At 39.3% G+C, this 12208-nt stretch overlaps 1 protein-coding gene across 1 annotated transcript; it reads left to right on the top strand.

Moving 5' to 3' along the window:
• Window positions 1-2943: 2943 nt before the first annotated feature.
• On the top strand, window positions 2944-10982 carry LOC128355409 (butyrophilin-like protein 1). The gene is made up of 6 exons (XM_053315647.1): window positions 2944-3010; window positions 6271-6597; window positions 8393-8668; window positions 9190-9282; window positions 9967-10036; window positions 10710-10982. Exons 1-5 carry the CDS (start codon window positions 2944-2946, stop codon window positions 9999-10001), a joined length of 798 nt encoding a protein of 265 aa, XP_053171622.1. The 3' UTR covers window positions 10002-10036; window positions 10710-10982.
• Window positions 10983-12208: the final 1226 nt, after the last annotated feature.

Here is a 12208-nt window from a genome sequence, read left to right on the forward strand (position 1 = left end):
CATCAGTTCCTTTTCTAAACACCAATAAATTAAATATAACACATTTAACTTTCCAAATCCATAGTCAGTTCTACAGAAGAGCTTCCTGTCATTTATGTAGACCAGACCACCAAGCTTTGTTGAGAGTTTTTACAATATTTATTCTTTTATTGTGATTTCAGTTAGTTAGTTTTGCCCAGACTGAAATATCTCAACAACGTGTTCCCCTCATGATGAATTATAATGACTGTGGTGATCCTCTGACTTTGCATCTAAGGCCATACAGTCTAAGTCCAATAATTCGATTTATGACTAAATACTTTATAACTGATGGCATTCGAATCAACCTCAGCTGTACTCTAAACTAAGATGGTGAACATGCTAAACATTAGCATGTTAGAATTGACCTCAAAGCACCCCTGATTACAGCCTCTCAGCCCAGTTTATATTCAGTCCAGATCACGCCACGAAACCCTCCTGCAGTTTGTGGTACAATGTCTCCATCTAGTGGCCAAACATTTTAACACCTGTTATCTCAAACCTAACTACAAACTAGTGACACCAAATTCACAAATTACAGTATACAAGTAGAAAACAGCATTGTTTTATTGATTGATCTGTTATACAGAAACTTAAATGGAGAGCACAAAGACAAATGTTTAATAAAGGCGATGGATCCTGTAGAGTCTGTGTGTATTGTTACATTTGATAAAACTGAGATCAAAATTAAAACATGAATATTTTCTACATTTAGCAGGTTTTCTTATTCAGAAAGAAAATCACTAACATGAACCCAAACTCACATGTTCATCTTAAAACTCACATCCCGTCCTTAAATAAAACCCTTCCTCTTATTAAATGACATAACTGAACTGATGAAAGCAATAAAAATGCTTTTCCAAACAGAATTGTACCCATCACATGAAACGGAAAATTGTACAGATATTTTGAATTATTACATATAAAGTCTGACACACAGTATATGTAATTAAACAATGAATTACATTTAATGTCAGTAAACTGTATAATGTGAACTGAATTTAAATTAAGGCATGCAGTTATTGATTCTTGGCTCATTACAAAGTCAACCTCAGAAAACATTAACAACCATTTAAAATGACACAGTATCAATAAATTAAAGGCTGAAGAAACCAATTATGAAGACAAAATAAGTCAAATTATTTATGTTAGACAGAAACAGCAACAAGTGAAACGACATGAACATATTTTGGAATAATGAGACAGCAGGAAGACAGAAGCTTCACATGTTAAATTCAGCAACTTTTCCCTTTAAGAAATAAATGTGAATAATTGTAAGAGCCATCATCATCACCTCTAACTGCTGTGATTCACTGTCACCGAGCCCTTCAGTGGAGAAATCTTCAGTTTATCCCCAGTGTTAATGTATGGAAACAGTCCGTCAGTGAAAGTGTGTGTGAAGGTGTGTATGTGTGTGTTAGTATCAGGATCAGAGAACGACAGATTTCCTCTGTTCCAGTCCAGATTCACTCTGATCCTCTGGAGCTTCTTCTTCACTGAGAGATCAGTGGAGGGAGCTGGTGGTGACCTTACAAACTAGACACTCATGTGTTGGTTTCTGTCTCCACCAGCTCTTCAGACAGTCTTTACAGAAGCTGTTGCTACATGACAGAGCTTTTATTTCACATTATGGTGAAACATAGGTATTTGATTGCTGGCATACACAATTCTGGCTTTAGTTTTATGTTAGAAAAACTGCAGCAATCCAGGAGTTCAACAATCTTTAATAACGTCCCACAGGAGTAAAGGTGGATGGGTACATTAATTCTGTGTCCAATGTGAATAACCAGTCATTCAGTAATTCTTAAATTGTGGTTATCTGAAGGAAATTAGATAACAGAATATATATAATTACTTCAAATGGTTTGAATAAACAAATAAATAACAATAACAACTCTGCTGCTGTAAACAATTGAGCATGCTATGCTCCAAATGTCCACAAGAGGTCTCTCTCGACCACAATTAAAGATCGACAGCCCAAATGGTATACAGTCATCAATAGCAGCATGACAATGAAATATAAGGAACTTTTACACTACCAGCTAACCATATCTAATTACATTCAAAATAAAGAATATAAGAGCTGCTAATAAACTAGTGGCCAAGGTGATAACAGATCCAACAAACCCCTGTCTGGATTCACTGGGGGTAAAAACCTGGTAAAGTAAAGGGAAAGACAGAAGAAGAGGGAGGAAGAGTAGAGAGACAAAGATAGATGTGGCTGTGATAGTTATGTTTGATATCAATAATAATAATAACATGTTACTTTTATTTTTGAATTATAGTATATTAAGATATGTGACTTTTTAAATGTCACAGATCAATCGTGTATCTTTGTAATTTTTTGTGTAATTTTGTTCATTTAATGGATTATTTGCATTGTTGTTGGTTCATTCATGAGTTACGTGTTGTATACATTCTGCCACCAGATGGTGCTGTAGAGTCAGAAACGAGTTGTGAAAGTATCTAGAGAAGAAGAAAACTCCCAGTGTTTTACACAGTATGAGAGTAGGTGCTAATACTTCAATTATCGAAATAAAAAGCTTTTTTTCCTTCTTTGAATTAATACAGGCTAGGCTTTTTGTCCTAGATTTGGACAGAATAAATCAAAATGCCCACATTGGGGCTCATACACAACATAAAAGGAAAACACAAAACAAAAAACAAAATAAAAGTTTACTATATAAATAAAAACGATATATACTATAGACAAGGAATTGATAGATTTTACATCATAGTTTACTAATTAATGCATTTGCAAAGAAAATGTAAAGTGCCTTGAGATAACTTTGTTGTGATTTGGCGCTATACAAACAAAGATCGATTGAAAATGATTCAACCGGAAGTGCATTCGCGATTTTATTTTGAAATGTATCCCATGTATTTCCTGTCCTGAGAATCTCCAGCTGGCCGTAATTGATAACTATGGAGCTTCTTCTGGTGTGTTTCTGTCTCCTGACTGGCTCTGAAGTAACGTTTGGTGCTGAAAACGGTAAGAAACTATTTCTTTAAGGGGGCAAGGAGACGCTTTTACCGAGCTCTGCAGAGTTCAGTTTATTATACCAGAAAAGTTCCGACTTTTCTTTGCTTAACTCTCCTTTTCCTCAAAACATCATACACACTCCGTTGATATAGTTGCCTCACTATCTGCACTGATATATACAAACTGACAACACCGAGAAGATGGTAAGCACAAACGCGATGAAAATTGAAAGATTAAAAAAGTCTGTTGATTTGTGCTGAAATCAAGGACATGAAAGGAAAAGTGTCCACACTTGAGAAAAGAGCTTCACGCGAGGAGAGGCGCGTGAACGACTGTCAATAAAGAGTCAGAGTTGGAAAGATCCTCCAGACGGGGGAACCTCCGGCTGTATGGAGTCAAAGGTGTCTGAAGGAAAATGATGAATATTTGTCAAGATGTCCGAAGACCGAGCTCGTGACACCATGGACACTGTGCACCGTCTCGGCGACAAGCGACCAAATGACTCCAAACCCAGAGAAAGTATCTTCCAGTTCTCCTCACGAGTGTGCAGAGAAGACGTCCCGCTTTCCACAGAACAGCCGCCTGAGATCTGCGGAGGATCTCTCCAAAGACGACAGAGACCGCAGAAACTAACACGGCTACTGATCAAGAGAGTAAAGGTCGCGCTTTTATCAACGGCTCTGAAGTTAACCCTGTATAGGACACTCATAGGAAGGAAGGTAGGGGGGAGGAAAGAAAGAGAAGGAGGGAGGGAGGAAGGGAAGAAAGAATGAAGGAAGAAGAAAGGGGGATGGAGGAAGGAAAGAAGGAAGGGAGGAGAGAAGGAGGGAGGGAGAAAGAACAGATGGAAGGAAGGACGGACGGAGGAAGGAAAGAAGGAAGGGAGGAGAGAAGGAGGGAGGGAGGAAGAACAGATGGAAGGAAGGAAGGATGGAGGAAATAAGGAATGAGGGAGGGAGAAAGGAAAAGAGGAAGGGAAGAAAGAAGGCAGAGAGGAAGGAAGGAAGGAAAGAAGGAAGGAAGGATATTTTGGGATATTTACAGAAGTTACCAAATATAATTATTTGCCTAATAAAGGGTTAATCTGCCTCCCTGAACTACGCTGCTCTTTTCTTTAGTTTTTATTTTTATTTGATCACATTCATTTTATAACCAGTAATCTGATTTCATATTTTAAAGTCATAATATTGACAAAATTCAGAGGCGGCTTTTTTTTAATTTTGTATTTGAAAAAAGAAAAAAGCTCATTTAGTTTTATTTATTGTTTCTCCTTAATGTTATAAAACTAACATCTGCTGGATGGTGGACTTTACAGGCAAGCTCAGTATGCTGTATTTTCTTTTGGTTGACTACACTTTAATTTGAACTTTATTGATATATTATGTTGATGTATGCAGTACTCGGTTCCCCTTAAAGGATAATTACTGTTTTTTACAACATGGACCTTATTTCTAGCATAAAATACGATCATTTACTCACCCAGACAACTTTGGTGTCATTTGGAGTCGTTCGGACAAAATACTCAAATTAGCTCCAGTGTTGCGCCGCGTATATCTGTATAATGCGAGTACACGAAGGCACCAAAGCGCAGCCTCTATATAAAGCATTATCTGCCGTGAAACTAGTTAATTTCACCAATATTTTGTTATGATACGTTAGTGCTATTCCCCTCCGAGCCCGTGGTTATATAGAGGCTGTGCTTTGGTGCCCTCGTGTACTCGCATTATTCGGATATACGCGGCGCAAAACACTGGAGCTAATTTCGTTCGAACGACTCCAAGTTACACCAAAGTTATCTGGGTGAGTAAATGATCGTATTTTACGCTAGAAATAAGGTCCAGGTTGTAAAAAATGGTAATTATCCTTTAAGGCCCATTTATGCTCAACGTTAAATACGGATCCAGACGGAGTCTTCTGTCCGTGCTCTGCGTTCATTTCCTCCCTATTTCTGCACGTTTCCATAAAGCTTACGGATACGGACCAAACGGAGCATTACCACCGGAAACCATGGGGGGGGGGGGGCAGTGTTGCTGTCACTACTCGATACGTAGCTCTAGTGAGACACGAAGAAGAAATAACAATGGAGGAACTTTCTGAGGAAAGGTTTTGTGAGTTGGTTAGAAACTTAATATCGTTTTTGTCTTTTATGCAACAAGAGGAACATTATCAATATCTCCTCCGCAGTCGACATGTTTGTTTTTGACTCTGCGCTGCCCCCTGGTGGATGTATTGACTCTGTGCTGCCCCCTGGTGGATGTATTGACTCTGCGCTGCCCCCTGGTGGATGTATTGACTCTGCGCTGCCCCCTGGTGGATGTATTGACTCTGCGCTGCCCCCTGGTGGATGTATTGACTCTGTGCTGCCCCCTGGTGGATGTATTGACTCTGTGCTGCCCCCTGGTGGATATATTGACTCTGTGCTGCCCCCTGGTGGCTGTATTGACTCTGTGCTGTCCCCTGGTGGATGTATTGACTCTGTGCTGCCCCCTGGTGGATGTATTGGTTAACATCCATGCCAACGTAAAGGACGCATAGAAGTATGTGAGCAGTGACGGTAACATCGTTTAAAACAGACGGATACATTTTCGTACGTCCGTTGAGCATAAATGGGCCTTTATGAGTAATATATCTAATTTAAGAGGTTGGTTACCACTATTTAGTTTCTCTTATTTCTTAATAACTTTGTCTTTGTCTTTAGTTTCTCTTAATGCCAGGGGTTTAAGACAGAACTGTAAGCGTAAAGCATTATTTTTGTTTGCCAAACAACTCAAAACAGATTTTTTTTTTTCAATAATCTCATTCAATATCTGCTGATACTCATTTTTGGAGGTCACAATGAGGCAATGAGATCTGGTTTTCTCATGGATCTGAGCTCTCTCACAGCTAGAAATTCCTTTAGTGGAGATGTTCTACATTTAGATTCAATCAATCAATCAATAAATCAATCTTTATCAGCATAGCGCCAAATCACAACAGTCATCTCAAGGCACTTTCCACATGGAGCAGGTCTAAACCGAACTCTTCAGGTTTTAATTTATTGTGACTCTTTGGGTCACTACGTCCTACTGGTGGTTGGATTTAATAACACTACTTTCATTACTGCTAACTTATATGGGTACAATTCTAAATCAGAGAATGACAAGTTACTTGACGTTTCTTGTTATAACATAAGTTGATATGTTGCTGTGACAACAAACTTCCATATGTCTGTCTTTACCTGATTATTCTGCATGTAAACATACTGATTAATACGTGTTTTTGTCTTCCAGGGACAACCGACATAGTGGGAGAAGGAAGTGACGTCACTTTACCCTGTTCACTCAGCAGAAGGCAGAGCATTACACGAGAGAAGTTTGTGTGGAGGAAAGATGGTGGTCAGGTGTTCCTGTATGATGCTGGAGATCATTCTTATCGCACTAATACAGGTCAAAGTCAGCAGTTCAAAGGACGAGTCAGACATTTTCCAGATAAACTGAAGTCAGGCGACGCTTCCATAATCATCAGAGATACGAAGGTGGATGACAGTGGAGAATACACCTGTGAATTTCCAGATCTTCAGCCAAGACAAATATTCTACGCGAAGCTTATTGTTTATGGTGAGTACTTTGATAAAACTCTTATTTAGTGATGTGACTGGTTTCAGAGTCCCAGACGGACTCAAGTCAAATAGTCAGAAACACATCTGGCAGGGCCTCGTCCCCACAGCGCTGCAACTATGGAGTGATTCCCTCTTTATCAAACATGCTGGATATTTGTGACACATTGCAGATTGTGTCACTGCGTCTGATCAATCAATCAATCTTTATTTGTATAGCGCCAAATCACAACAAAGTTATCTCAAGGCACTTTCCACATAGAGCAGGTTCTAAACCGAACTCTTCAGGTTTTAACTTCAAAGAGACCCAACATTCCCACATGAGACACAGTGGAGAGAAAAAACTCCCTTTTAACAGGAAGAAACCTCAGAACCAGACTCAGAGTGGGAGAACATCTGCCTCGACCGGTTGGGGTTGAGAGAAGAGAGAGGAAGGATAGAGGAGAGAGAGGAAGGAGAGGAGAGAGAGGAAGGATAGAGGAGAGAAGTACAATGAAAATCAACAATGAAGCTAGAAGGTCTGGGACTGGAATCTGTCATCTGGACGTCTACAGGCCCAGATTACCTGTGAGACCAGAAAGCACAGACAACTCCGGGGAAGAAGTTTAGCTTATTGAATGCATTAATAGAACATGAATGTTAATGGATATAGATGGATGGATAGAGAGAGAGAGTGAGAGTGAGATGGATAGAGAGAGAGAGAGGGAGAATGAGAGAGGAGCTCAGTGTATCATGGGGGTCCCCCGGCAGTCTAAGCCTATGGCAGCATAAGAGCCCTAACTATAAGCTTTATCAAAAAGGAAAGTTTTAAGCCTACTCTTAAATGTAGGGAGGGTGTCTGCCCCCCGGACCAAATCTGGAAGATGGTTCCACAGGAGAGGAGCCTGATAGCTGAAGGCTCTGCCTCCTGTTCTACTTTTAGAGATACTAGGAAGCACAAGTAGACCTGCATGCTGGGAGTGCAGTGTTCTAGTAGGTACATAAAGTACTATCAGTTCTTTAAGATATGATGGAGCCTGACCATTGAGAGCTTTGAAGGTGAGGAGAAGGATTTTGAATTCTATTCTGAATTTTACGGGAAGCCAATGCAGTGAAGCCAAGATGGGAGTAATATGATCTCTCTTTCTAGTTTTTGTCAGAACACGAGCAGCTGCATTCTGGACCAGCTGGAGAGTCTTTAGAGACTTGTTAGGACAGCCTGATAATAATGAATTGCAGTAGTCCAGCCTAGAAGTAACAAATGCATGGACTAGTTTTTCAGCATCATTTTGAGACAGGATATGTCTAATTCTTGAAGTATTACGCAGATGAAAGAAGGCAGTCCTTGAAATGTGTTTTATGTGGGAATTAAAGGACAGATCCTGATCAAATATAACTCCTAGGTTCCTTACAGTGGTGCTGGAGGCCAGAGTAATGCCATCCAGAGTAATTATGTCGTTTGATAGTGAATTTCTGAGGTGTTTAGGGCCAAGCACAATAACTTCAGTTTTTTCTGAGTTTAATAACAGGAAGTTGCAGGTCATCCAGGCCTTTATGTCCTTAATGCATGTTTGTAGTTTAGTTAATTGGTTAATTTCATTTGGCTTTATTGATAGATATAATTGAGTATCATCTGCATAACAATGAAAATTTATTGAGTGATTCCGGATAATGTTTCCTAAAGGAAGCATATATAAGGAGAATAGTATTGGTCCAAGCACTGAGCCTTGAGGAACACCATGTCTAACTTTTGTTTGCATGGAGGATTTATCATTAAATTGTTCTTTACAACTTATTCTTTTATATTTTGTTCACAGTTGAAGCAAAGCCGTCTGTCGAGATACTTAATCAAACAACAGATGGGATTGAACTGTTGTGTGAAGTTCAAGGAGCTTTTCCAAAACCTGAATTACACTGGCAGGACGGAGCTGGAAACAAACTTCCTGCTAAAGAAATGCTGATGTCAGACGCAGGAAGACTCTTCTACATCTACCTCCGAACTACTGTGACCAAGGCCGACTACTATCGCTGTGTTGCTACATATGGGGAAATCAACCATCAGTCTCATGCTGAGACATACGTGCGTTTCCCTGGTGAGATTCTTCCTAATTATATTTTAATGTTGAAATAATTTTAATAGTTAAAATGTTTTTAGTTGTGAATAAATGTCAGTGTGTGCTCAGACTGAACACAAAGTGAATGAACTCAAAGAAAGATGAAAACATTTTAAACTGAGTGAAAACTCAAATATAAAAATCTCTAAATATTTATCAGATATGAACATGTGTAAAATAATGTGAACATATTTATTCATAAAGTGAATGTAAATGAGGTAAAGTGTATTAGTGCTGCAGAGCCTCATGCTGTATAACAGCAGACTGTATGGCTCTGCTCTCATTGTGCTTCAGTAGCTGTAGAGTCGACCCACCAGCCAGAGATGGATGCTAATATCACTGTGGCTGCTGAGAGTCATCTCACTGCTGTTTGAATCTGTCAATCATTGGAGATTTTAGGAGCATGCACACCTTTAGTTGTTCTCTTTGTGTAGGTTATGATGTCTGAACATGATGGACACTTTGATTCTGACTCTTACTTTACCTTTTATCTGTTTCAGGGCTCACAGATGGACAGATAGCTGGTATAGTTATCGCTGCTGTTGCTGTTGGTATTGTTCTCGTTGTGTTCAAACAGTGGGCTTTTAGGAAAAGTGAGTTTAACTAATGTTTTGTATCCATATAATCATAATGAGCAGACAACAGATTCTTTAGAAATGTTTGTAATATAATGTATTTATAAATATATCTTGTTTTTTTTTTTAAAAGTATATATTTTTCGGGCTTTTTTGCCTTTAATGTACAGGTTAGTAGAGATAGACAGGAAACAGGAGGCAGAGAGGAGGGAATGACATGCAGGATAGAACCGCTCGGTGTGTGATCCGAACCGGGGTCGCCTGCAGCGAGGACTGTAGCCTCTTCACATGGGGTGGGTGCTCTACCGATGAGCTATGCTCAACCCCATCATGTTTATTTTTAAACATTTGTTTTTATCTTTCATACAAAATCCACCAAGTCTACATGAATCTGCTATTGAATACATTAAAAATAAATATAACATACATGAATCTATTTCCAGTTGTTCAAGCTGACAGAGTTTTAATATCATTCAGACTGAACACAAAGTGAATGAACTCAAAGAAAGTTGAAAACATTTTAAACTGAGTGAAAACTTCACACTGAAGCTCTGTGTCTCTTTCTCTTTCTCTCTCTCTCTCTCTCTCTCTCTCTCTCTCTCTCTCTCTCTCTCTCTCTCTCTCTCTCTGACATTGAATCAATGCAGGTCAACTTTTAGCAGATACTCATACTAACTCACTTCTTCCTTTTCCTGCTGTCAGGACCACCAGCCCCGACCGCTGCGGTCCCTCTGTGATGATGAAACAGCCGGACTGCTAACTGAGAAAACAGGTGAGCAGCATTGTGTTGAATGAGATGTTACTTGGTGTAACTGAAGGAGATCTATGGGAATTTCTCATTTCTTACTATTATGAAAAAGAGAAGAATGATTAAATACTTTTAAATTATTTTAAAAAATGTATGTACACTTTGTTTAAAAAAATATATACTGCTGATTTTTTGTTTGTTCATTATATCATTCTATTGGTAGAATTCTCCATTTAAGAATTTTAATATGATTTTGATGTCTTTACATGGGGCCCAATGTGATGTCTTTACATGGGGCCCAATGTGATGTCTTTACATGGGGCCCAATGTGACGTCTTTACATGGGGCCCAATGTGACGTCTTTACATGGGGCCCAATGTGACGTCTTTACATGGGGCCCAATGTGATGTCTTTACATGGGGCCCAATGTGATGTCTTTACATGGGGCCCAATGTGACGTCTTTACATGGGGCCCAATGTGACGTCTTTACATGGGGCCCAATGTGACGTCTTTACATGGGGCCCAATGTGACGTCTTTACATGGGGCCCAATGTGATGTCTTTACATTGAGGCCCAATGTGACGTCTTTACATGGGGCCCAATGTGACGTCTTTACATGGGGCCCAATATGTTAACTGAAGAACTTGTTTCAAAGTTGAGGTTTTCTTTAATATAATTGTGTTTTCTCTCCTGCAGACGGAGGAGATGTTGATGAAACCAGTTTACCATTCATGCCTTTAAATGGAAACCAGCCAACAGCTGCAGTCTCTCCAGTCTGACAACGTGCCTTACTGCAGCAAGACCAGAAAACTAAATGCCCAAAAACCAGAGAACAGAACAGTCTCAGCTGCCTGAACCTTAAACTGGAGTTCTTCATAACTACAGTCTCACACATTTTACGTATTTCTTCTTTAACTTTTTCAAGTTATCTGCAGGGACTTCATGAATCAGAGTTTGGAGCTGTATAAACGGCAGCCACATTAACTTTCTGTATTTGTGCTGTTTACATTTATTTTTAGTTAACAAATGGGTGTCCTTTTTACTGGCATTAATTGCTGTTACAGCTTGAATTTAAGTTGTATGGGGAACAATATGATGTAATATATAACTGCAGAACTAAGGAAGATAAACATATGGCTTTTCCTGACTTTAAACTGTCAGGTAATGTTCTGAATATCTGCAGTGTGGTGAAGTATCTTGGACACGTGATCACAGACCAGCCGACAGATGACGAGGACATTTATCGTTAGTGTCGTATGTTGTATGTGCAAGCAAATGTATTGTCATGTAATTTCCGTTGTTGCACTGATGGAGTGAAGCTGACTCTGTTTTAAAGCTTGTTGTTCTCCTTTGCACATCTGTGGTAGAACTATAAAAAATGGAGTCTTCAGAGACTGCAAGTGGCATTTAATGACACTCTGAGATTAGATGGACCAGCGCTACTGAAATGTTTGTGACTGCTCAAGTAAACACTCAGTTTAGAGAAACTTAATGTATAGGTTTATTTGCTGGTCGAATGATTCTGAAAATGAAGTTGTTTTGGTGCTGGTACACATTGTGTACAGTGCCACGCGCTGCTCGTCTCAGCTTTGGGAGCACTGGTATAAGCCTTTTAAAAATAGGTCACTATTTTTTTATGGACCCTGAGTCTGAAATAAAGCATTTCTATCTATCTAAGCAGCATCTTTTTACTCATGCTAAAGAAGTCATTAAAAGACATCATGAAAGTATTAATTTTCTTTCTCCTCTTCCTCCTCTTTAACATCACCCGCTCACACACTGTTTTTAACATTAGACCATAAATGAGACTACCAGTAACTTCACCAGCTGTTGCTTGTTGCCATGTTACCGTTCTGTGAGTGACGTCATTAATGATCAGCTGAGCATGCGGCTCACTTCAGGAGCATGAGTTAATACAGGAAATATCTATCTATGTTGAAAAAAATGGAAAGGTCTGGTATCAGAGGCTGAATTGGCTGCGAGGTTATTGTGAAACAGGCTAAAATTGATTGGATATACAGATGCAGATTGGTGACTACAAATCAACATATTTGGACATTACCTATGGAGTCCCACAGGGGTCAGTATAAGCCCCTAAACTGTTCTGTATGTTATGACTATGTATACTTTATTGAGTAGAGTAGAACTTAGAGTAGATTTTGAAGTTTATCACAGTAGAAAAACAAAGATGCAGG

This window comes from Scomber japonicus, chromosome 3 (assembly GCF_027409825.1).
Source record: "Scomber japonicus isolate fScoJap1 chromosome 3, fScoJap1.pri, whole genome shotgun sequence".
NCBI classification, from domain to species: Eukaryota; Metazoa; Chordata; class Actinopteri; order Scombriformes; family Scombridae; genus Scomber; species Scomber japonicus.

Excerpts from the sequence above, each read along its gene's own strand:
- LOC128355409 (XM_053315647.1), top strand. The coding sequence starts at position 2,944 with ATGGAGCTTCTTCTGGTGTGTTTCTGTCTCCTGACTGGCTCTGAAGTA. Across the intron at positions 6,598-8,392 it reads CGCGAAGCTTATTGTTTATG|TTGAAGCAAAGCCGTCTGTC; the intron begins GTGAGTACTTTG and ends TTTTGTTCACAG. Across the intron at positions 8,669-9,189 it reads GACATACGTGCGTTTCCCTG|GGCTCACAGATGGACAGATA; the intron begins GTGAGATTCTTC and ends TATCTGTTTCAG.